Below are 24702 nucleotides of genomic sequence, written 5' to 3' on the forward strand. Positions count from 1 at the left end.
TAATAAATAATGAAGATGAAGTGTGTCTGTGTATGTCTTGTAAACGTCTTTTCGCTAACCTTGGTAGTCATGTCGTGCCATGCTATTCCACAGCCCCGTACCAATTATTTAAAGAAAAGCTTCTCTTAAAAAGAGGAGCTGAGTTGTAGAACAGCCTATCCCATGATCTACGATCTGTGGTGACTTTACAAGATTTTAAACGTAAACTACGTCACTGCAACTTCGAATGAGTTCTGTACACGGCATCCTTGAAAAGCAGCTTAGTGTGTAATTAGATGTAATTCTGTAATTATAAGTTAGTTTAGTTAGGTAGATAGATCTTCATGTTGTTTATTTTTATACTGTATGCTGAACGGGATTTTAAACGGTGTTTAAATAAAAATATCTTATCTTAATCATTTTTTTTATGCTTTACTTTCTCCTTATTGGAAACTGCGCGCAGAGAGTCCCCTCTTGTACCCTTTCTATTCGTAGTGTAAATACTAGTTATGCAACGCTTTCGAGTGGTATACTTAACAATTATTCTGCGAAATCGCGCGGAATATCGCCTGATACTTAGCCGACGAGGCCGTAGGCCGAGTCGGCTAAAATCAGACGATATTCCGCAAGATTGAGCAGGATAATTGTTTTATTATTCAATAAATTGTCAACGAAACACATTTTGCAGGAAGAAAAACTGTAATTATACAGCGCTTTACAAGATTTCGGACGAATCTTCGCAACCTACATATATCGCAGGATATTTGTTATGTACGGATGACAGATAATGTTAACATTTTGACCATATATGGGCAGCGCGCGCATGTGTTGAATAATAATTAACAATTATCCCACGAGTCACTTGTATTTTCTCGGTATGCACACGAACCTTTAGGCGAGTGTGTATACCAAGAAAACACAAGTGAAAAGTGGGATATTCCATAGTATACCACGAGAAAGTGTTGTGTAACTATTTTATACCATGCCATAAAAAATTCCCTTACTAAATTTCATCGAGAGTAAGATCGCAGCGCACGATGGGAAGGTTGGGTTGAATACCGTCGAATATACAACGGCTTTTCTGTATTATGATTGGCTGTATTTTCTATGGCATGGTATAAATGGTAATACGTGAGATCATGGAGAATTGCTTATTCGTTTAGTGTGAGCTTAGCCGTTTCGCAAATTATTCCACCATACAGGTATTTCTTACAACATGTCTACAAGAAATCAGGGAGAATTGCTGATTTGTATAGTGTGAGTTTAGCGTTTTCACAAATTATTCCACCATACAGGTATTTCTTACAACATGTCTACAAGAGACACCATCTGTACTGATGTCAAAAATCTTTGGGATATAAAAGAGTACGTGTAAACAGCACCCGAAGACCTTACGACTCTTACCGAGATTATGCGAACACCTGTGACCGACTTCAGTGTTACTTAGCAACGTTTGTCGAAATTAAAATCGTGGCATCAGTCCATTCACCGATTTTGGCCAAGTAAAAACCCAAGTGTGTAGATGGGGCATCAGCTAATGTTGGTTAGAAGTCGCAATTGAGGAAATAATGAAAGTTAGTACTATTTAACAATTAGAATATGAGCTCGAAAATTCTATGAGTTAATAATTGATGAGACCGCGGGCTTTCAAAACGCCATTATTTCGAATCTTCCCATAAACCTTTTTCGCTTGTCAAAATTCTACGGAATACAGAGCACTTCGGCGGGAGATTATGCAAAGAATACTTCGGAAGAAAATTCTGTCTCGCTGGCTTTTCCTCGCGTTATCCCCACGCAACAAATTTTGTCTTGGGACTCCCCCCCCCCCCCCCCCCTTCCCCAAGAGCCTATGCGGCCGGGGGAAGGGAGGCAGGGAGGGCGTGCGCTTACGTCAGAACCAAAATTTTTCAGTTTGATGGGTTTTTACCAATATTTCTTAGGTTTAGGGCTCCGCTCGCGCGAGCAACGCTAAACTGCTACAATCCACATCATAATTTGTTAGAACACTTGAGCCGAAGTTCAACTTCAGCAGTTCAATCATGCGTGCCCTCTATCTGTCTCAATGTTGCCATAGAAATATAATTTTTTTTATGGCGGTAGCAACCGACTTCTGATGCCATTTTGACTTTTTAAAAAAATGAGGGGGAAGTGGAAGTACTGTATCTCTAATAGGGACGTGGATTGCAACATAAAAAACCCTGCAGACATGCCGTGAGAGCTTACGGCTCATTCAGTTGTCACTGTGCTAAGCTCATGTCTAAAGTTACTAGCTTTAGTCCAAAGGTTGGAGCCTAAAATATCGTAACAAACATGTATATGTGTCTATAATCTTCAATGGTTTTTTTATTATCTAGTTCAGTATTATTCTTGCGACATTTTTGCTGAGACCGAGCTGAGACGAGAGAGAATTTTACCTGACTTATGCAAATATTATACCGACTTTAATTGGGATTGAGAACTTGTTACAAAAAGAAGAGAACCAGCTAAAACAAGAAGTAAGAGCAATATTCTGCAGACGTGAATCGTCGCACGAAGATTAACCTTGTCGGAATCAAGAACGTGTTAAAAAGAACAGCTTTACGTAAAAATCGGTTTAGCTTTATTTAAGTCATTTGTGACATTGCCGATACTGTGATACTTTTTTAGAAGTTTATTTTTCAAGCGATTATTGTATATTTTTAACATGGCCTTTTTATATATAGACCGAGTTGCTTTTTATAGAAAATTTTAAGAAGACAAAAAAGGGCCGATATGACTATATCTTATTCTACTTCCGTATTTTCCTGACGACACTGATTCTTCCTTCTATTCGCGTAGATCTTTTTCAAGTTCAGTTGCTTTAACTTAATCTTTTGTGTGGGTGATCGACATCGCGTAACCCAGGCAACAGCGGTCGTGTTTAATTTTGGAGTTTACGAATTAGTGTAAATCCTAATCTCGTACCCAGATGTATACTTTATCCATTATCCTGCCAAATGAACTCAAGCTGCACAATCTTGGCTTCTTAACGAAGGATTTATATCGTATCCTGTAGGATTATTCGGATATTTTCGGGACGTGACTTGAGTATGCCCCTCTATCTTAAGCTGCACTAGAAGTTCCTTTACAATATACCGGGCCTTGAAGGCAATCTCGTTATAACTTCCTGAGAGCTGTGAAGAACGAAAAACAAAAATAGCCAACACCACTTGGTGACACCTTATGCATTGCTTGTACTGAAGTAATTATTGAAAAACAACCAGTGGAGTTTTCTAGCGTTTTTCATAGCCTATCTATAACTGTCGTTTTAGATGCGTAGAATTCGTCGATCAAGATTTGCGTGGTTGTAGAAAAGCGAAGAAGGTAGGGATTGTTTGGCGCTTCTCGGCTTTGTCCCTTGGAGAGAAGGCAGGGACCGCGTTTTGCATTCTAGATTATCCCCTAAAATGTATCTATTTCTGCAACTTTGGCAGGATCGTGTCTAGTTATACAGATATTAAACGTGCTTCAAAGAAAAACAGATTATCCAAAGAGCCAGACAGGTCACGCCCTAATCCCATTCCGTGTCGTGAATTCTAACTAACATCGTCCGTACGCTCACAAGTGTTCCGTCTTGTAGACCTCTTGATCTCAGCCTGTATTTAAGTAACCACACTAAATAATATTTCCTAGCAAAGCAGAATAATCCGCCATTAAGCATTTTTAGCGCCTTTTTCAGTACTCTTGACTCTTAACCCTGGAAAAGGTTTCCTGAAAGTTTTTGTCCTCTTTGTTGTGTTTTCTTTCTTTTTTTCTTAATCTTCACGCAAAGTAACTTGCGGTCTATCGTGAGACCACCCACCGAGTTCTGTAGAAAACTTAAGATCGAATCTAACCTGAGATCATGCCCTCCCTCCCTACTTTTTCCTACTTTTTCCCTCTCTCATCTTTGCAAGGGAAAAAACGCCTGATCGCAGGTTAGATCGAATCGTTCAGTGTAGACTAATTGTCTTCTAGTAAGAGTGTTATCATTGCGCAATATGACGCTGACGAGATGGCTTTGATGTCTTTTAAGTGGTCGGTTTGAGACACCTCTTTGTCCGGTGTCTTAACTCAGTTCTCGCCACCACAATCCTTCACCCCACTCCACAAAAATTACGGAAAGCCAATTTTACCTGAAGGAAAAGACCGGTATAATTCTGTCACGTATAGATGGAAAACTCTTCAGCTTTGATGCTGACCTGAGCAGCCCGCTGTAATACCCTGCAGAAATGTTGATCGCCTCTGTTAACTCACACACTGGAGCTTAGAAATCTTTCGCTGTGTTGATAAGTAGTAAAAGAGGACTAAAAACTAAGAAACATGCGCCAATTCAATAGCGCGGATGGCCTTACTTTAACTTCATAGTTAATCCAGTTTTGCACACATCTATCGGCTAACCGAGAAAGTGTTTTATTTGTCCTTTGTTGTTGCGAAGTTCTGGTCGTAGTACAGAAACTGATAATTCACAATTAGGAATCCAATCCAAGAAGGAAAAGATATTTTTACTGCTCGATTATTTAATCTCTTCTTATGAACTGCTGTGATCAGTTATTGTAGTTTTGTTTGAAAATATCTCTCGTGAATTCCATAGTTCGCGCTTTGCAGATCTTATGTCCATCAGGGACACTGATTTGAATCGCTGTAAATTAAGAACGAGAGACAACCGTTGTCGCAGATTTTAACCAAAATTAGACAAATATTGGGCAAAAGAGGTTAGAAATACTTTGCCAAAAGGCCGCTCAATCTACGCACGCAATTGCAGGACGTTTATCGCAATACACAACGATCAAGATCCTTTTGCGGTCAACCACAACTTTGGACTATCCCAAATCTCTCGTTTCCTAAACTTCTTTTTCCAATAGATAATACGTTAGCTGTCCGGCTATGTGCGTGCACAGACAGCTTCCCTTCACTGCAGGGACTAGGTTACCAGACTTTTCTTGTGTGGTTAAATTTATAAATACGTCCTTGGACACTTTGTTGAATTTAATTTGTTCAGTGTATCTTCATGCTTAATCGGCATATTCACCGTATAACTGCACAATAAACTCGAATTAAGTTTCGTAAATGTAAGCTGAACTCGAGTGTTCGTTCACTAAAAATGGCTGAAAACTGACTGAAGCCTTGGATTGGCTCAGCGGGCCATGCATGTAACGCGGAATGCAGCTTTACAAAATCCGAAGAGATACCGTTCATTTAATTGTCCCTGATCATGAACATGAGTTAAGCGCATGTGTAAATGTACAAGTCCAAAGATTGCAACTTAAAATATCGTAATAGATAGATCTCTATAATCCCCAATAGTGTTTGTATTATTATTTTCATCGACTTGTTGGCTAAGACGAGAAATTTTTTTTACAAAGCTTGTGCAATACCGACTTTAAGGGTGGACGGGGGGATGTAACGTCAACTGTGGTATTACAAAAGTGAGGACCTACAGGAATCCTGTCGACATGAAATTTCGCACGAAGATTAACGTCTCTTGAGCAGAATAGCTTTACTAAATTATCAGTTAAGCTTTATTTCAATCATTTATGACAATGCATACAACTATTGTGGCCCGTTTAAGACCAAGTAGCTTATTATAGAAAATTTCACGTAGACAAAGACCAATATAACTATTTCATCTTCTTCTTTCTTTCTCTTATGGCAACGCTCTGTCTTCCCTTTCTTTGTGGATCCCTTTTTCAAACTGTTTTAGTAAAGCTTTCTTTTGACTTCGCGTAACCCATGCAACAGCGCGCAGTCGTGTTAAATTTTGGGGATTACGACTGAAAGCCATCATCCTCCCAAATAACTTCAAGTTGGACAATCCTGGCTTCCCTGCGAAGAATTTTTATCGTTCCTTGTACTTGGGTATTTTCATTTTTTTTTTTTTTTTCATTTTTACTGGGACGTGACTAGTAATTTCAAATAAAGTCGAGAGGTCGACCTGTGGCAAGTCTAGGACGTGACTTGTGTATGCTTTTTATCTCTATAAGCTGTATTAGAATTTTTCAATATACAGTACTGAGTGAAGGCAATCTCGTTATTACTTCCTAAAGGGCTGTGAAGTTCGAATTATAATAATAAAAAAAGCTGACAACGCTCGTTGCCATCCTGTGAACTGCTTGCTAGCTAGTATTTATTGAGATACAACTAGAAGGGATTTTAAGCACTTTTCATAACTTAAAAAAGCTGTTAATGACCTCCATTTTATTTGCGTAAATTCGTTGATCAAAATTTGCGTGCGGTTGAAGCAAGAAGGTAGCGATTGTTTGGCGCTTTTCCGCTTTGATCACTTGGAGAGAAGACAGGAACGGCTTCACATTTTAGATTACCCCTACAATGTATCTATTTCTGCAACCTTGGCAAAATCTTGTTTAGTTTTACAGGTATAAGCATTCTACAAAGAAAGAAAGATTATCCAAAGAGCCAGACAGGTCACGCCCTAATCCCGTTCCGTGTCATGAATTCTAACATCGTATGCTTTTAAGTGCTTCTACTCGTAGGGATCTTGATCTAAGCCTACGTAAAAATGACCGTTGTAAGTAATCTTTCCTAGCAGCGCCGCATAATCCGTCATTAAGCATTGATGGCTACTCGGTTTAAGGCCTTTTTCCTTTCCCTTGACCCTTACTTGGCATGGTAAAGGCTTTTTATTTATTTTTTTAGCCAGGCAAAGTAAATTGCGGTCTTAATATAAGTGAAGCCACCTACGGAGTCCTTTAGAATCGTTTAGTTTAATTAGACTGATAGTCTACCAGTGCTAGAGTTATCATTAGGCGGGAAATATTAAAGATGCTATCGACGCTTTGATGTTTGTTGTCTGTTTATGACAGCTCTTGTCGTGTCACAATGCTACACCCCGAGCCTTCATACACCCCAGCAATGGCGTACAAACTCGTAATTAACGGAAAACCAATTTTACCTGAAGAAAAAGAGTAGAAAGAGTGACACATTTCGGTCACGAAAAGATGGCCCATCTCTTCAGCTTTTATTCTAACCTTCACTGCCCGCTACAATACCATGCTAAAAATGTTGGTTGTGAGTGTAAACTCGTACTCTGAGGCTCGCAAATTGTTCGCTTTATTGATAAAATAGAAAAGAGAACAAAACACTAACTGAAAAACGTGCGCTAATTCACTTGTGCGGACGGCCTTACTTTAACTTCATAGTTAATCCAATTTCACACACATTGGCTAACCGAGAAAGTAGGAAGTTTTATTTGTTCTTTGTTGTTACGAAGTTCTGGTCGTAGTAACGTACCTAGAAACTGATAACTCACGGTTATCCAATTTAACAAGATGGAAAAGATTTGTCATTTGGCTTCGTTTGCCATGAAACGTTAGAGTAACCACGGTCACGTTTTATTATCACGTGATGATTTGATCTCTTCTGGTAAAACGGCTAAATCTGTGAAGCTCTAAAAAAAGTGGACGAGCATAAACAGATTATTCTGCAACAGCTTGTGTTCAAGTTAATTAAATGGTCGAGTTAAATTTTCAAGTTATTTAAAACGTTTAGGGTTTTTATTGATTTTAAACTCGCCACGGCTTAAAAATCCTCTTAATCAACCTAGGCTTGAGTTCCTACTGTTGATACTTTTTGATTTGCTACGATCTCTTTGCCGTTTTTCCTGCCTTAGAAAACTGTCTTTTTGACGTTTCCTTCTATTGAAAGAAACTTCTGTGCGTCGAATCAAGACGAGCATGACATAGTCCCTTAAAACCTGTATTGACCTATGTAAGTCAGAACGGGAGACAACCGTTGTTACAGATTTTAATCATTAGACAAATATTGGACAAAAGGGTTTGGAAATACTTTGCCAAATGGCCGCTAAATCTACCCATGCAATTGCAAGACCTTTATCGCAACACACAACGATCAAGATCCTTTTGTGGTCAACCACAACTTTGGACTATCCCAAATCTCATTTCAAAAACTTATTTTTCCGGCAGATGATACGTTAGCTATGTCTGTCCGGCTGCATATGTGAACAGACAGACCTCCTTTACTTAAGGGACAAGGGGGACAAACTTTTCTTGTGTGGTTAAATCAGTGAACACGTCACAAGAAACCTCGTTAAATTTTATTTGGGCTCACTGGAAATAAACCTACAATACGTTAAAGAACTAAAAGCCAAAAATACTTTAAAAAGGATAAGCCCACAATACTTTGAAAATACTTTTAAAAAGAACCTTAACTAATGTTTACGATATAATCTATTCGCTACAGAGCTCAAAGCAATTACTTTTATTAGTAAAATAGTCCGATAGATTCAATTTTCCGAATTTGTTTCTAAAAATAGCTAGATACCGGGGTTCTGTTTGTCTGCAACGTAGGCTAGAGTAGATGAAATTGTCAGATCTTAACTTTGTAGTAGCGTGGGCTTACTATCGCGGAAGGGGGGGGGGGGGGGGATTATTGGAAGGAATTTTGCGATTCAAAAAATGTTTCCGTTTAACGTTACTGTTGAAAGGGACGATGCCTGTGAAACATTTTAGGTGCTTTCAGGAATACAGCATGGTAACTAAAACTCTCTAAGCATAACACTACAAAACAAAACAAGTTCTACAGTCTTAATGAGCACATACTTAGTTAGTAGATGCACTCTTGGTAGAGGCCATAGGGGACTAACTATTATGAACATTACAGCAAAATCTCTAAACAATTAAACGATTTGAGGCACTGAACAAACCCTAGAGTCCTTTAATGATGATCAAAAAAATAAAAATTGCAAAAAGTTGTAAAAAAGGGGACCCATATAATCGGAAGAAGGTATATCTTTCTTTAGGAGCAAACCTGTGTTGCGGTTATTTTTGGGGGCTATATTTTCGGGAAGGCTTATCCCAGTAAAAATGTTAAATTAGGCTTTACCCTTAACAGACATGTAAGTGGGGTCGTTTTTCCCGAAAACACCGGGTGCTTCATAACTATAGTTGTACGGTAGTTTTAGCGTCAACAAATTGGTACAATTTAGACAATTTAGAAATTAAATACTTTTATTAACGAGTTTTGTGGCCAATTTGGTCAATTTACAGCGTTTGTATGTTCGTGATCGATATTTCCACCGGCAGAGGGCGGGTTTATTTGCGGAAGACCGTGGCTGCTAAAAATAACACTTTGCTGTTTTTCTTTTTGCGACCAGCGGAAAGAAGTAATCCCTCCGTAACATAACATATGTCAAAAGCTTGTACACAAATACATGACATTGGCAGCCTGAAATTTTATGTATATTTTGACGGCCACAAAGTATTTTCCGGGTTCTAATTGCGGTGCAGGATGACTTTACTACGCCGAGGGCAGGAAATAAGGGATTAATGCCTGTGGTTAGATTGTAGAAAGTAGACGCAACGAGAGGAATGCAAATAAATTAAAACATGACGTAGCTGTATATTATAAAACAGGGCTCGTAGTTTTGCTTGTTGGTCTGCCTGCACAGTTTTATCTTCTTGTCTCTGACTCATAACACGTTCAATTTGCTAGCATAACCTTTCTGTAGGGAAGTTAAAAGAAGCTTCGCTCGCAGGGTGAATACTCATAAAAACTGTTGGATTTTGAGGTACCGTATACGTAAATTATAAATTGCTGACAGTTGTGCGTGGGCTTCCTGTGGTTTGTAAAGATTGAAGCAGCTAGAAGCTGCTGTAGTTGAAATTTTTTTCTCCTTCTTTTTATTAACAGGTAATTTCCTGACAAGAAAAAAACTAAGTCCTGTCCGTTATTGTATCTACGTGAATCGATTCAGTTAATTTCAAAGTTCCTTAGAGTAGAATATCTTGAATTTTAAGTAGGTAGGAAATGAGGAGGAGGTCAGGGGAAAGAACAATATTTAACAAGACGCAGATAAGCCCGCTTGTTTGATCATCGCTATTTAAGTGAACTTTGCTGTTATTACAGTCATATTTTATTATCTTTATAAACTAGGAAAAATAGACGTCAATTAACACATAAATAGGTTTGTTTGGCCTGCGACATCGCTATTCTCGGAACAAAATACCAGAGATGTTTCATATGGTAATTTTATGAGAATTTTATGCAAGATTTTTCGAGAAGAAATCTTTTTCTTGAATCGTGTGAGTTTATTTTCAAGTAAACTTTTTTTCTTACCATTTCATCGTTCATTAGTCATCAGAAGGGCGTTTCATGTGAGGCTGTTTTTTCGACAAGGGTCCTTCAAAATTGAACACTCTGGAATTTTCAGAAACGACTCGAGATAGACGCTGGAACAAACTCAGAGTTCAGCAACCCTATTCTTGGAGTTTGTCAGAATCACAATTGAGGAACAAAGGCCGGAAACTTCAAGGTGCCAATCTATAAAAAACTGGCTGTCAAATATCAGAGTCGTACATGATAACACGGGTAAAAAATATATTAAGAGATATTAAAAGAACAGTATACAATGCATTCACTACGGATATAGCTCAAGAAATCAATTATTAAAACCATTCATTGCTCTTGCGCACGATTTGATCTCATTTTTTTTGTTAAGGCCATCGCAATAAAATGTTTCGTTTCCCATCGCCCGACCGACCCATTTTTTTTTCGAAATGTAAAAAAAAATCCAGATTCACTAGTCAAAGAGGCAAGTACTTTAATTTACAAGCACACGATCTTGTTTTATTAACAACAATTGGTATGATGTGATGTCCTTGTCTTTAATTAACATGGATACTAAGTTTTTCAAAGGCTGTTTCGTGCTAAGGACATTAACGATTGTTCCAACATTCTCAACGAGATCGGCTGAAACAAAATCTTTCGGTTCTGCAACTCCTGGCTTCTTAAATGAACCCAGGCCCCTCAACCGACCGACCCACCCACCATCACAAGAGACGGGGCGATGGGAAATGAAACATTTTATTGGGATGGCCCAACTACAACATCAAAGTTCACTGCGCTCCATGTAGTCGATCAATCAGCACTTGGGTCACCCCAAAAGAGATCATCCGTTCAAAAACAAAAATTACCTATACACTTTATTCATTCATTTGCTTTGAAAGAGACCGCGATGAAAACATTGTTATCCGAGATAATGTCAGCTGGGATCAGAAAAATTCTTAGCTGAGTAAGTACTACTTCCACAACTATTTGAGGCATATACCTAAGCGTATATCTCTCTGCCACAATGTGCAAACATGAACTCAAATGCATTTTATTTTAGGAAAAAATAGAATTATTTTAACATTAGTAAAAGTGTACCTTTTATAGAAAATTTTTTTTTCTAAGATGGACAGGCAGTATTTGCCGGATTTGCGTCAATTTATGGATCATTTGTATTCGTTAACAGTGTGTGATTGGTGAAAAAAAGTCGAGAAACCTCCATCTATTTTTGTTACCCCACATTCAAGGACAATTTTCTCAGCTTCGCCCCATTCAAGAATTTTAACAATTCTCCGATGCATGTTGTGAGAGAAATTCCTTCCCGCTCTGCAAATTCTACAACATTTTGACAAAATGTTTTTTTTCGGCTGCAGATGTATATATCTCTTAATAAAAATAGTAACACCCTTCTACGGATAAAGGTTAGAGTTTTTATACCAACTATTTTGGGGTGAAAGAAAAAACCCTTAGGCGAGAACATGTTTTTCTTTGCAGTCACGCCAAGACCCTCGGTATTCGTGTATTAATCGTTCTCGTAAAGCTTACAGGGCAGCAAAATATTGCTTCTTTTATATTTAACTAAAAGGAAGAATAATATTTGAACACATCGACTAGAGAGTTATTAAGCAGACGGCTTTCTCCCGAAGCATTAGACAGAAGTTTTAGTTTAGTTTTTCTTTGTTTTAGCCGTTTACAAAGGTTTATCCGCTTTAAGACCTTAGCTATTTAGCTAAATTGAACATGAGAGACTCCTCTGGAGTATTTGAAGCTTTGTCTATTTATCGTGCTTTTCGTCGAGTGCTCTCTTGTGATATATGGCTCGCGATTTCTTTAATTTAAAAGCGCTTGGCTTTAAAACAATTAAAAACACGTTGTCTGCTATTGTCATTTGTGATAAACTAATGATAAACACGCTTGTATCCTCGCATTACTCGCTGTGCAAATAAACACGGCAGAATAAGCGGATTCGAACGGAATTTACCCAAGGGGGGGGGGGGGGTTAAATAAACTGCTTTAAGTGGCACAAGAGCTTGCCCATTAACTGTTTCGAGAATTTCTCAGGGACTCATTCGCTCGTGCTATAAACGGTTACACTACCCTGGGTGCCAGAGGGTTTTTTTTTTTTTGCGGCGACAAAGAGCGGCGAAGCCGCGATCGTAGAGTGTCTTTCCTGCAAAAAAGAAAAAAAACCCTCTGGAACCCAGGGTACGGTTACACTAGACGTAAACAATTCTTGCCGCTGCGGTTTCTGACTTTTTATCTCTTGAGGGGCAGAGCACTAACCTGGGACTCGAGGCAATAATGAGTCTGCAATAAAACAACACGCGGAGACCACTGGACATGACATTCATCCTTACTATGTGGAAATACTGGAACGTGGCGTGGGTAGCCGAAACAAACGCTTATTTTTGGAATCTCTGCATTCCACTGTGAACACCAAAGCGGTTAATTAACGCCAGCCTTTCCCTAAAGCGTATTTGCCACTAATTGTATCGCTTAGGGACCATCACAATTTTTAAAACTTTTACATTTATTCTTTTAGTCATGTTCTGCTGAGCAAGGCAACAGAAAGGTTGCCAAAAATTTAATTTTTACATTTCAAAGGTCAGATACAACCACATTTTTTATTTTTATTATGACTACTGACCGCCCAAACAGCATTGAAAGTCCATTTCAATATTAAAGTTTCAACATTTTCGTTTTTATTGGAATAACAGTCACAATTCAATCCAAACTCCGTAAGTGTTGATCTGTTACAGTAATGTCTGACGTCTTGTTTTAGAGTGGCTGACTGCTCTGTCAATGGATATTATGATAAACTTCTGTTCAGTTTTATACATTATCCCCCGAGTTATCGCAAGCATGTTCGCTTTTAGCCCAACGATATTCTAAAATAAAGTCGAAAAGAGACGTTTTTATAGGCGCCAACATAATTTTTGATACACATGGGAAGATGATGGTGATGTGAACTGATATTTCCACTATGGAATAAATGTTTTCGAAAAAGAAACCGGTTATTTCTATTGGCGGGATTTTTTTTTGGGCGAATTATGAAAAATATGCAAACATCGAAAACTTAGTAGACTGCGAGCAGTTGGTTTTTGTTCCTGAAATATACAGATGAGGGTAAGAAACGAAGAGGGAATTGGGCGAGACAGTAAAAAAAAAAAAAATCCTTCGTTTCGCGGCCGCGCTTCTCGCGGCTCGCTTGGGCTGGTTCTTCGGCAAAGTCGGGGCAGCTGTATCGTAATGATCTACAGTCTCTTCTCTATCGCTCCTATTTGCTTTAGTTGAAACGACAACGTCGCTGTCGCTTTCAAGCGAGCTCGAGGAGGATCCATCCGAATCTTCCTCGATTCCACTACGTTCTTTTTCGGATTCGTTATTGTTTTCACTTTCGTAGCCTCCCTCGCCCTTCTCCTGTTTAAAAGGTTCAGTGGCTTTCTCTTCTTCTGATAATTCTCCCTTTTCATTAGAAAGTGGTTTGCTACCGGCTCTCGAATTCGTTTCTGCCCGCGTGGTGGTAGAGTCCGGTAGGGGATTTGTTTCTGTACGTTCATTCATATTTTGTAACGCAACAGTCGTCGTTGAGTCGTTTGGTAATTCCACCGGTGGAAATGTTTTCTTTTCATCACCTCTCTGTTCATCGAGGGATGCTTTTAACGTTTCGTCACTCACAAACTCAATACTCTCTCCGTCGCCCGCGGAACGAAGGCTCTTTCCGCTTTTTGATCTTCGTCCTGTAGTCTTTTTCAAAAGAATGTGCTTGACAATCGTTTCCTTTTGATGGTTCTTAAGATTCTCTTCTGTAAGAGGAGCAAGATGAGCTTCAGTCAGCATTATTCACCCTACTGTCTGTTTTAGAAAGATAATTCTCGCCTTTGAATTGTTGTTCATCTTCTACACTTCTTCTTTATGGCATCTTATTGTCACTTCCATAAGAGACTCGATTACTATTGGCTGCATTCACGGTCCTGTAAAATAGGTAAATAGAGGACAATCATACAGATTATATATTTTTTCTAAAACAAGCTCTAAACTTGCACCCCACATTAGGAGACAGTTGTAGCAATCGTGAGAAGTTAAAGAACGTTAACTAAACGTGCGCGCGCTTTATCACACTAATTGTTACAGACGTTGCTGACAAAAATAATCAACTGAAAATGTGCACGTGCCACATAACGCTTTCGAAAATATATTTTTTTAGTGATGCACTTTTTCTTTGCTTCTGTTATTTATTTTGCAGGGTTATTGACTTTTAGCAAGAAAGTAATCGCTAGGCAAATACTGCTATTCCCGAGAAGCGTGGAAAAATAGCAGATGACTAATTTCAACTCACTACGTTGCTAGGGTTATGCAATATTCTGTAGATAATTTGTTAGGTTAGGGTTGATAATCTTTTTTGTCCCATAAACGCACAGTGTATACTAATAGATACTAGGGATGTTATAAGCAAGGAAATTAATTCAATTAAATTCAATTTAAGTAAGCTAGAAAATGAAGTTTTTCAATAGTTTGTTTTTCGTTACATGCTCGTTCTGTTCTGTGTTGTATGGTGCATGATTACACATGCACAAGTTTTGCCGTTGGTTATTTTAAATAAAAGTAATTTTGATATTCTTTGCTCGCTCAGTGCGACGAAGATCACCTTTTTTGGAACAAATTTTATTGAAATTAAAAACACTCGTGGAAATTTTGCTAATCAAGGCATGCCAAATTGGGATAGATTTTTACTGTAGGGAAGACTAGCATACGAAAAAGTACTGAAGTATGTCTTGGAACATTTAAAGAACATCGATTTCCTGAAAGCTGTTTTTCTTTAATAATGTACGATACTCTTTTGTTTGACTGCACTTTGATGAACTTTCACCATAATGTCAATTAAGTTTCGCTTTTATTTCCCACAATTGCATCCGAAATATAAACATTTAAATCCTGCCGGAAAAATTTCTTTCATCATAAAAATAAACAAATATCAGTCGCAAGGCCTATGAAAATAAACTAGGTAAAGTTGAATAACGAAAAGGTGTTATAAACTTCGCTATTGAAAGTCTACGAAGGTACAAATGGTGAAATTCAACCTGAATTTAACCAAACTAGTACTGAGTAGCGTTCGGCAAAAGTTTGTTTATAACTATACTATACAAATGTGGTCTATCGAAAACCACAGAATGAGTGAATTGCTAGTTAAATGGTGGCTTTCCACAAAACATAACAGAAGTACGCATTTAGGTGCAAGCGAGTGTCGACGATTTTTTAACTGCATAACCGATATTTTTGAGCTTGAAATAGAAATTAAATGATCCCCTCAGGGAAAATCGAATTAGCCTTTGTCGTACCTTTTGAGAATTTCCTGCTGCGCCAACTTTATTTCTAAGTTCTATGATATCAAACAAACTTGTTTCCGTCGATTTGTTATGCAGTAGCTTAGTTGTATCAAAACAATTCGTTGAAACCTAAAAACTGGTGGAATTTCTTTTCTTTTTCCGTAGTCAGTTTTCAACGAATTTGCGCGTTTGTAATTCGGTCAACATGCACACACTTTTGGCTCGGAAACATGCTGGAAATCGTTCTTTTTAACCGTACTTTTTGCTACTATTTAACCGTAACTTTTGCTAATATATATTCTCCGCTAAAAGCGTGTGTATTGACCGAATTGCAAACACCGGCAAACAAAGTTTTGGCTTTAGCAAAGCCAAAACCAGCGTACTGCAGAATTGCAGAATTGGGTGTTTAGAAGAAACACTATGTCTTCAAAAAGCAGTATTTCGCTCGTATCTATCTTGTTGTCGAGCAAAATGTTAAAAGCTGTTTTTTCTTATTTTTTTTTTTTTCTGCGTTATTATCGCCTTTGCAAAAAGGCAGACATAGAATTTATGAAGTGAGAAAAATAACTCGTATAACAAGGGACAGAGCGCATGTTTTCTTGATAATAAAGAACATTATAAGAGTAAAAACTGCAGGAGCTAGCGACATTCCAATTTATATTTCAACTATAGATGAGTTCCTAGTCATTATGTAGTATCTTTTCGTTTACGATTTAGTAATATCACCATTAGAAAAAGGAAATTAATATGCTTTATAGTTTAACGCTTTTGGTCTCGACATATCCAAAAGCATTTTTACGTCTAAAGACACGGATTCAATAAGTCAGTTATTGCTCTCAGGACCGAATATAAACCACATTGGCCGGCATCAACCGCTTTAAATCAACTGTGGTGTAAACCAATAGCTTTGTTTGCCGAATGTAATACCGCAAAACCTATCGGAAGATATGATCCACAATCTATCGAGATAAAATCGGCGAGATTTTTTAGTAAGCCTGCAAAATGTTGCTCCGACAAAGTTGCTTAAATTATACAAGAAAAACAGAGAAAAAACTCATTTACGAGCTAAGCAGATATTCCATCGAAATTATGCATTATCTCGTAAATATCCTAAACACGATTACATTCCATACCTTTAATCCAAGGAACTATCGATTTCAAGCGATTCTTCCGAACTTGAACCTTTCTTCGCTGTTTGGGATTTAATACCGGCGACCAGACTTGAAGCCGACTTCGAGGTTTTTGCAGAAAAAAAATATAATTATGTACGTATTGATAGTCCGAGCTTAAATATGCACACGCCGAGTTTCTCTGAGTTTCCACGGTATCCAACAAAACATCAGACAGCGAAGAAATGCGCAAAGCCTGTTAGTCGCGGATCGCTATTGGTCAACTACCACGTGTCAATCAGCTAACGAACGGCCAATCTCATCATCTCAAACATAGCTTATGTATGGCTTCCTTCAACAATCTTTTTCGATGTGTCTTGCTGTTACAAGCTCTGTATGGTTTCTGGCTTTCTAGCAGAAATAAAATAAAGTCTATTCATAGGTTCAAAGCATCTGGTTCGTTATCAATAAACATGGTGTTAAAGTTTCTTGATGTAAACACGAAAGTTAATTAGTGCGACTCACGTTCTGACAAAATAGACTGGCAAAAAAGGCTTTTTCGAAAATTCCGCAAAAAAGGCAAAACGAATTTGTAAATGAAGACGATTCCACAAGGTTGAAGTCGTATCAATGAATGATATAAGCTCAAAAATGGATAAGACAACTGTTTAAACACATTATTAATAATTGACAACATTGCTGACTAAGATGACTTAATTTAGCGCACGGCATGAATCTCATTTAGAACGGATGAAGATTTTCGTAATGAATAAACGATTGAACAGCGAAATCATTACTAGTGTAAATTTAGTGAGTACAATCAGGAAAAGTAGTTTTTTTTTTTTTATGAGCATTACAATTGAAAAACGAAACATCTAGTTTACCGCATTCTTTCAAGATATCGAATTTCTAATCACGCAGTACAAGAGGGTAAAAAGGTTTCTGTGAATGTCACGTTTACCGATCAACTTTAAATTTCTCTTTACGATAGCAAAAGACTGCCAAGCGACTCGTGATGGGAATAAAGGAAATAATCAACTGAATGATGTTCTGTAGTTATGCCATGAATTACATCGACCTTGAGAAATGTGACTGTGTTTAGAACTGTGTCAGTGACGCAGCGCTTTTTAATGGCTATTATAAATGCTAAAAACATGGCAAATTTAACGGCTATTATAAATGCTAAAAACATGGCAATTTTTTCTTGAATTACGCTGCAGGTTTTCACAGAGATAATTATCCAGATGTTTTAATTTCCAGTTGACGCTCTGATAAGCGACCACTCAGATATGGAAAAGCAAGTTCTGCCAGCAATTTGACTACCGCCTGCTGTACCTTTTTCTAGAAGACTTTTGTTTATGTTAACGATGAATAACGTTTTTAAAAGGATAGTCAATCAATTACAAGACTCGCCAAGATCCAAAGCACATTGGGTAGATAAAGGCGGACAATTTGTTGATCGAGTCAATCAATGACCACCACTGGGGAAAAAACGGGAAAAAGGAGGCTCGCGCTAAGCCCTGGCCAAACGATAACGCAAGTGGACGCAAACAATCGCAAGTTCAACTTGCGTACAGACTTGCCATTTGATACGAAATTCCCGTTGAACCCGTCATTATAACATGTATATAGCCTTATTCTATATCTCGGCTTTCGGCTTATTTTCAACAAAAACGACAACGACGACGACAACCCATTACACACTTTATTTTACAACAATAACATTTGTTTTTACCGAAACAGTCGTGCAATAAGAAAAGAAATTTAAAACTGCGTAAAATGTTTCAGTTTGAGTTCTTTAGAAAAGTGGAACACAAAGCGCAGCTGCAGTTGTACTTTAATGTTCTTGTTCCTCAAAATCCATTTTTATCATATATCGTTCAAGCTACAACACTAAGGTTTGATTCCCGCCGGGCACTGACTCAGAATTGCATAACGCAGAGGAGACGTGGAACCACGATAGAAACAGCACTGAACCGAGTTATCAGTGATATACATGTAGAACCGCATCTTCCTGTTCTTTGCAACTGGAAGGCTACGGACACGAAGACGGTACTCGTAAGGACAGCTCAACGGGTCCTACAGGACTGGGGTGAGCAGGGGGGGTGATAACCCACCCACTATAAAATCCGATCTTCTTGGATTTCGAATCGGTGGCAGTCACCGACACTGGTGGAGTTCGTCCTATGTTCCACACCGCCAGGAGCCGGGCGGTCTGACGATGGAGAACGCTGTCGCTATCGGTTGAAACAAAGGCGTGTTCGCTCAGGGTCTTGGCAACACAACATCCGGGAATGTGTTCTCTGCTTCTCTCACTGCCTCCTCAGGGAAAAAGGCCGCCACGCACAATTCTGTTGCCTTCACCCAGCCCCGGTCAGGCATGCTATCATTCTTCCCTACAGGGGATGAAAAGGATTATGAACAACTGACCATCATTTAAGGAGTCGAAAAAATTCCTCAACCTACCTACAGAGGAATATATAGCTGGATTTAGGAATTCTAGTATTATTTTCCTCGGATTTTAACAGAAGTATGGTATTATCGGTTAATCATTTGAAGATTTCTAGCGAAACGTTCTCTTATGGCGAATGTAAGTAAGACAGAATTGATGAAACTGTTTAGCACGGCGGCATCATTTCATTTATTCTGTCATCTATTCCTTCATGGGAAAAATAGAACCCACAAAAATCACTTGGCTCCCAGTTGCTTCATAGTGAAAGTTGGTGGAGCATCGCACCGGTATCGTGGAGGTCACGGATTTGAACCCGGTGTTCAAAGCCCTCGAAACTTTTTTCAGGCATTTCCCCACGGTTGATTAAATGTATCATTGCTTGCTTCTTAATGTAAGTTACTTACAAAATACTTGTTTAAGATCCACTATGAGGGATGTGGGCGTATTCTCTTCCATGACTTCTGCACTTCCTTGTAGGACTACAAACAGGGTACCGCCTTGAGACCGAAAGCAAAATACATGTACCAGTAAAGAACCAGGACCCGGTTGCATAAAGCAACTTAAGATTAAGTGAGATTTTCTGCAACCATTCCCTGTGTTCCAGAGGATTTTCGTGGCCCGTGCTATTATGGATGAATCGGGCAAAGACGGACTAAAGAGTAAAGGAAAACCCATGACGATGCAAAAAACATTCAGCGGAATGCAAGGAGCAGTTGCAGAAAATCCCACTTTATATTAAGTTGCTTTATGCAACTGGGCACAGGGGTATCCAAGATTTTTCTTAGTAGGGCGTGAACCAATAAACCACATATTATTTCTTTGCAGAATACCAGTTGTATTTGAAAGTCGCATGTCATCTCAGGGGGAAGGGGGAGGGGCAACCTCCCGGGCCTCGATCCGCCCCTGAGAACTTGCCAATGTCTAAGATGTTTACTTGTGTTGAGTTGCTTAAAATGAGGATTTTATGACGTCGCTTACAACCTTATCATTTATTTAATTATATCGGACACGATTCAGCATACATTCATACAGCATAAATTCCTGTCAATCAGATGGGGATTAAGACTGGAAATGAAAGGTGTTGTTGAATTTGCAAACTGAAAAAAAAAACACAACCAAATGTTTTCAATCCGCGAGCTGTAGTTCCCAGGGTCTCTTCTTAGGGGACAGGGTGTAGAGATCCTGGGAGCGATGTCGAGAGCTGTTCTCTTGTTTAATGCTGCTTGCATTGCATCTGCGATTCCAAAACAAGTGAACCACTCACAGAACACCAATAATAAGATAAAGTAGACTAACCTTCTTGGTACTGTCTGGTTGACAACATGACACCATCAGCTTGCACTTCCTTGATAACCATGGACAGAGCAAGAATGTACAAGAATCCTGGTGGACAAGCTTTGAATTCTTCTGTCTGTCAAGAAAATCGCATGACTTGAGTGATGATTATGATACTGTACGCACTTATTGAAAAAAAAAACATTGATTGTTAAAGGAGCTACGTTGGGTGTGGAGTGAGGGATAAAGGATGAGGATGAGGGGTGAAGGATGAGAAATGAGGGAAAAGGGATATAAGGTGAGGCATGTTGGGTGAGGGATGAGGGATGTGGGATACCAAGATGTAGGATGAGGGATGTGGAATGAGGGATCTGTGGGATGAAGGATATGGCATGAACGATTCGGGATGAGGGTGCCACAGGCTGATTAACACTGATCTTTCTTCATACAGTTTCTACTTGACATTTCTTATGCTATTACTCACCTGCTTCAAAGTCATCCTCAAGATCTGAAAAGGAAAAAAGATAATGAAAGAAGGAACATGACATTTTCTGCTTTATTGAAAAGAAGCATTCTGCATGGGGAAATGAGTTAAAATGCATGCATGAGTATGCTAAACGTTTTCTGTTATTTTTGATCATCCATCTCTGAGGTTGATTGCAGTGACCTAATGCTTGTTCATAGCATGCTGGCCCCGGTTGTTCGAAAGCTGGATAATACTATCCACCGAATAAATCACTATCAGGTGGATAGCGTAGTATGTTTCACTAACACTTATCTGCTGGATAGCAATTTATCCGGTGGATAGCTTTATCCAGCTTTCGAACAACTGGGGCCTGGACTTTAGATTGTGTAGTCTGGGTTTGAGCCCTGGCTAGAGTCATTGTGTTTTAGACTGGGGTAAAATTACTTAACTTTCACAGTGCCTCTCTTCACCCAGCTGTATATAGGTACCAGCAAATTCTGTGACAGACTAGCATCAGGGAGGAGGGGAAGGGGAGGGGGGGGGGTGGTGTAGACATACTCCTCCTCCAAATTGCTGGAAGCATGACCCACTTGGCCTAGTGTCCACTTTATCTTAGAGGAAATAAGTAAAATGCAGGAATGTGTTCAACATTTTTAATCATCGACCTGGTCTGACTGTTTTCATGGACTCATGTGCTTGCACTTAAAGTTCAGTGAACTTGCATCATTAGCAAAATGCAGGCTTTACAGATTATTATTCAATATCCACAGATAAAAAACAGGGTCAAACCTCCAAATCCAAGGCTCCTCCATACTTTGAGTACAGCCTGCCATCTCTCTGATTGACCTGTTGTTTCCACTTGACACTTAGCTCTTGGAGCAATGTTGCCTCTGTTGTGAACTGTGCAATGAAACTTGTAATAAGAATGTGTTGTTGCTATTGTTGTTGTTGTAGTTGATGATCTCTAGCAACTTAATCTGTAAGTGTTAATAATGCAATAAAAAAAATCTTGTTTATGATCAATTGGTTCTCTGCAAACCTATTATTTTTTTTGTCAAGGAATTGACACAATGATCATGCGAATGCCCAATTTTAACATCATCATAAATTATTTGGCTGATCAAACAACTCAGAAGTCAAGTGATTTGTGCTCATCATATAAATTGTGCAATTTTTCCCTGAACTGTACTCCACTCAATCCAATTTATATAATTACTGATTTAAACAATGCCAAGTTACTGTACTTAAAAAAATTAAACTTATTATTGCATAACAATGTTTTCAGTGAGACAAAAAGATCCATGTATTTTTCCGCTCATAAAATCAAAATCTTTAGCATAAAAGCTGCAAGATTACAATTTTGTATAAAACAATTTGAACGTGCTTGTAGATCTGTGTCTAGCACTTACTCTCCCTTAAAGCTAGGCACACACTAGGGGACTAGTCGCAGGGACTTATCCCTTGGTGTGTACACACTAGAAAATTGACCGATTTGTGGGACTATTGGTCCCTGCAACTAGTCCCAGAAATCAAACCAGCTTAATTCATGGGACTAGCCGCAGGGACCAAAAATGTGGTCCCTGGGACTAGACTTTCGATACAAAATACAAGTACACACAATGGGACTGGTCCCCGAAGCAAGTCCCTGTGACAAGTCCCTGCGACTAGTCCCCTAGTGTGTGCTGGCCTTAAGATAACACTGTGTATAATTGCATGAAGTGCAAAGTGTTTAATATATGAAAATAATAAATTATACACACCTGACTAACAGCATCATGGAAGTTTTCTTCTCGTAGCATAATAACCTGGCATGGCCCAGCCGCCCTGTGGAGTACACATGTATGTACATTATATACCTATAATTGTACTACAAGCTCTAGGTTTTTATCAGATGGTAGTTGAAAGTGGTGAAACCCAGAGTCTGCTGTCAAAGTCTACAGAAAACAATGGCAGGTGATCTTTATTGTGTTAGCAGGCGGCTTTTCTAATAGGCATGTACTCATTTATTAATGGTTACTTTACCATTTACATGTTTTGGGAGGGTGGGGGGTGGGTAGGTGACGTGAGGTGAGGTGAATCTCCACGGTATTTAAATAGAGTGTGCAAGATACCTGATCTAAAATAGAGCTTGAAGAAGAATCCAATTACAGTCACAACAATAATATGGATCCAATGATCACATTTAGTTTAAGTATTCAGACACACTGTCACAAGACTAACTGTAACATTCACTTAAGATCACCAAGTAGATTATTGCTGTAACTGGGAACGATTGTTAATCTTTCAAGCACCAATTATAAACATAGAGATACATAAATTATATCACCATCAAAATAATGCTCTTTCATGCTGTGCATCTGTCCTAACCTGACGGTGGATCTCCTCTCAGTTCCAGTGAAGAAACCTGCAGAGCAAAAATAATATCATAAGAAGGTGGGCATGGCATAATGGCTGATTATAATGGCAGTCTGAAACATATATAAATTATGCATCTAATGTTCCAGCTTCAAATGTAATAAATAATAATTATAATTATTGTTAATAATATCATTGACTATAAAAAGAAAAAGCCTGCTGAGGGTGTTAAGCTAGTTAAAGGCACCTTTTCACAAACTAGGACCTTTTTTGAAAGGCTTAAACAGCAAATAAAAGGTGCATGTTATATTTTTATATCAATAATTTCTACATTCTATTAATTGTCACTGGTACCTTCCTCTCCAAACGAGAACCCTCTGTCTCCAGCATCAAATGTAGCAAGCTCCTGATTTCCAGTTGAGAACTTCACCCTGCATACAGAACAATTAACTTGATTATTGATCAATTCATACATTAATACTGACTGCTAATTAAGGAGAGGGGTGGATTAAAAAAAAAAAGAAAACAAACAAACAAAAGAACATGATTTTATGGCAGGAGTGGGTTAGAGAGCGGAGGTTGACAATATTAATGGACCCTTTTCTAGCCCTGTTGGGTGTTTAATTGAAGAAATATGGGATTTGAAGTTAAGCCTACCAATGAAAGTACAACACTGATTATGACCACTGGATTTTTTCCTGTATATGACCCGGGGAACATCCCATGGTGGATAATTTTGCGCACCTCCAACCAATGTTGGTAATAAGGCTTAGCACAAAATAGTGTATTTGTTTGTACTTTTACGAGTTCATTCTCAAACTTACATTTATCAACTGTTTATTGTATAATTTAACTTACTGTCCATGAACTAGAACAAACATTTCTTGTCCTTTCCATCCTTCTTTGAAAATTATGCTGTCAGTAGGATACAGTACAATAATTGCTGCAAAAAATTAAAAAGTAAATAAAAGTAAAGGAATTAGTTTTCCCTCATGGCATTTCTAAGTGAAACTGTCTGGTAAATTCTTTTTTCCTAAATTATTACATGTAGTTTGGGGTTCAGAAAGTTTTGAAGTAACAGTAGGCATGCAGCTTTACTACGAAGTAGTTGGCCAATTTTACCATGATTATTTAGCAAAGAATCAGAGGATATTGATATCCCAGCAGAGTAGATGGCTTATTCCAGGCTGGGCACTTACATGTATTAACTTTTCCAACCTTCAGGGTGGGTGCTTAGTCAAAGAGGGTGCTTATTCAAGGTTGGGAGCTTAATTGAATGAATACGGTAGTATTTGACTAAAAAGGTGTGAAATAAATAATGACATTAAATTAAAAACTTGCTTCTCCATTCACCAGAGAAAGCTAAGAATACCTACTGCATTATATCTATATTTTTTTAAAAACATAATTTTAAATTAACTGACCTGGCTTTATGGTGGTGACCACAGATGCCAAAGACTCTTTTCTCCAGCTGTGTACCACTGGGGACTAAGAAGAAGAAAACAATAATACAGTCAAAGCTCTCGTAAGCGGACCCCTAGGGACGCAAAAAAGTGTCCGTAACAGGAGCTGGCCGCTTACAATAATGGTTCTCAAAAGGGGCCACTAGAGGTGTGGGGGATAAAGGGCCGCTTAAGGGAGCTTGCCCAGCTAACA

The 24702-nt window shown here is 38.5% G+C and overlaps 2 protein-coding genes across 5 annotated transcripts in view; one reads left to right on the top strand and one right to left on the bottom strand.

Moving 5' to 3' along the window:
- The window catches only part of LOC144658478 (uncharacterized), a 199856-nt gene that overhangs the window by 144106 nt on the left and 31048 nt on the right, over positions 1 to 24702 (bottom strand). For 2 of the 4 annotated variants that reach the window (XM_078518898.1, XM_078518896.1), the window contains exons 5-14: positions 24471 to 24534; positions 23905 to 23989; positions 23401 to 23477; positions 23059 to 23095; positions 22452 to 22515; positions 21481 to 21591; positions 20710 to 20733; positions 20247 to 20361; positions 19355 to 19447; positions 18190 to 18894 (exon numbers count right to left, since the gene is read on the bottom strand). In XM_078518898.1, coding sequence (XP_078375024.1) covers positions 18764 to 18894; positions 19355 to 19447; positions 20247 to 20361; positions 20710 to 20733; positions 21481 to 21591; positions 22452 to 22515; positions 23059 to 23095; positions 23401 to 23477; positions 23905 to 23989; positions 24471 to 24534 — 801 coding nt within the window. In that variant the 3' untranslated portion in view covers positions 18190 to 18763. Of the gene's footprint in view, positions 1 to 18189; positions 18895 to 19354; positions 19448 to 19980; positions 20048 to 20246; positions 20362 to 20709; positions 20734 to 21480; positions 21592 to 22451; positions 22516 to 23058; positions 23096 to 23400; positions 23478 to 23904; positions 23990 to 24470; positions 24535 to 24702 lie in introns of those variants that run through there. The other 2 variants (XR_013571724.1, XM_078518897.1) reach the window with 2 other exon arrangements.
- The window catches only part of LOC144656588 (uncharacterized), a 507005-nt gene that overhangs the window by 115173 nt on the left and 367130 nt on the right, over positions 1 to 24702 (top strand). The gene's annotated exons all lie outside the window — the stretch shown is intronic.

This window comes from Oculina patagonica, chromosome 6, assembly GCF_052425735.1.
Source record: "Oculina patagonica isolate OP01 chromosome 6, crgOcupat, whole genome shotgun sequence".
Taxonomy (NCBI): domain Eukaryota; kingdom Metazoa; phylum Cnidaria; class Anthozoa; order Scleractinia; family Oculinidae; genus Oculina; species Oculina patagonica.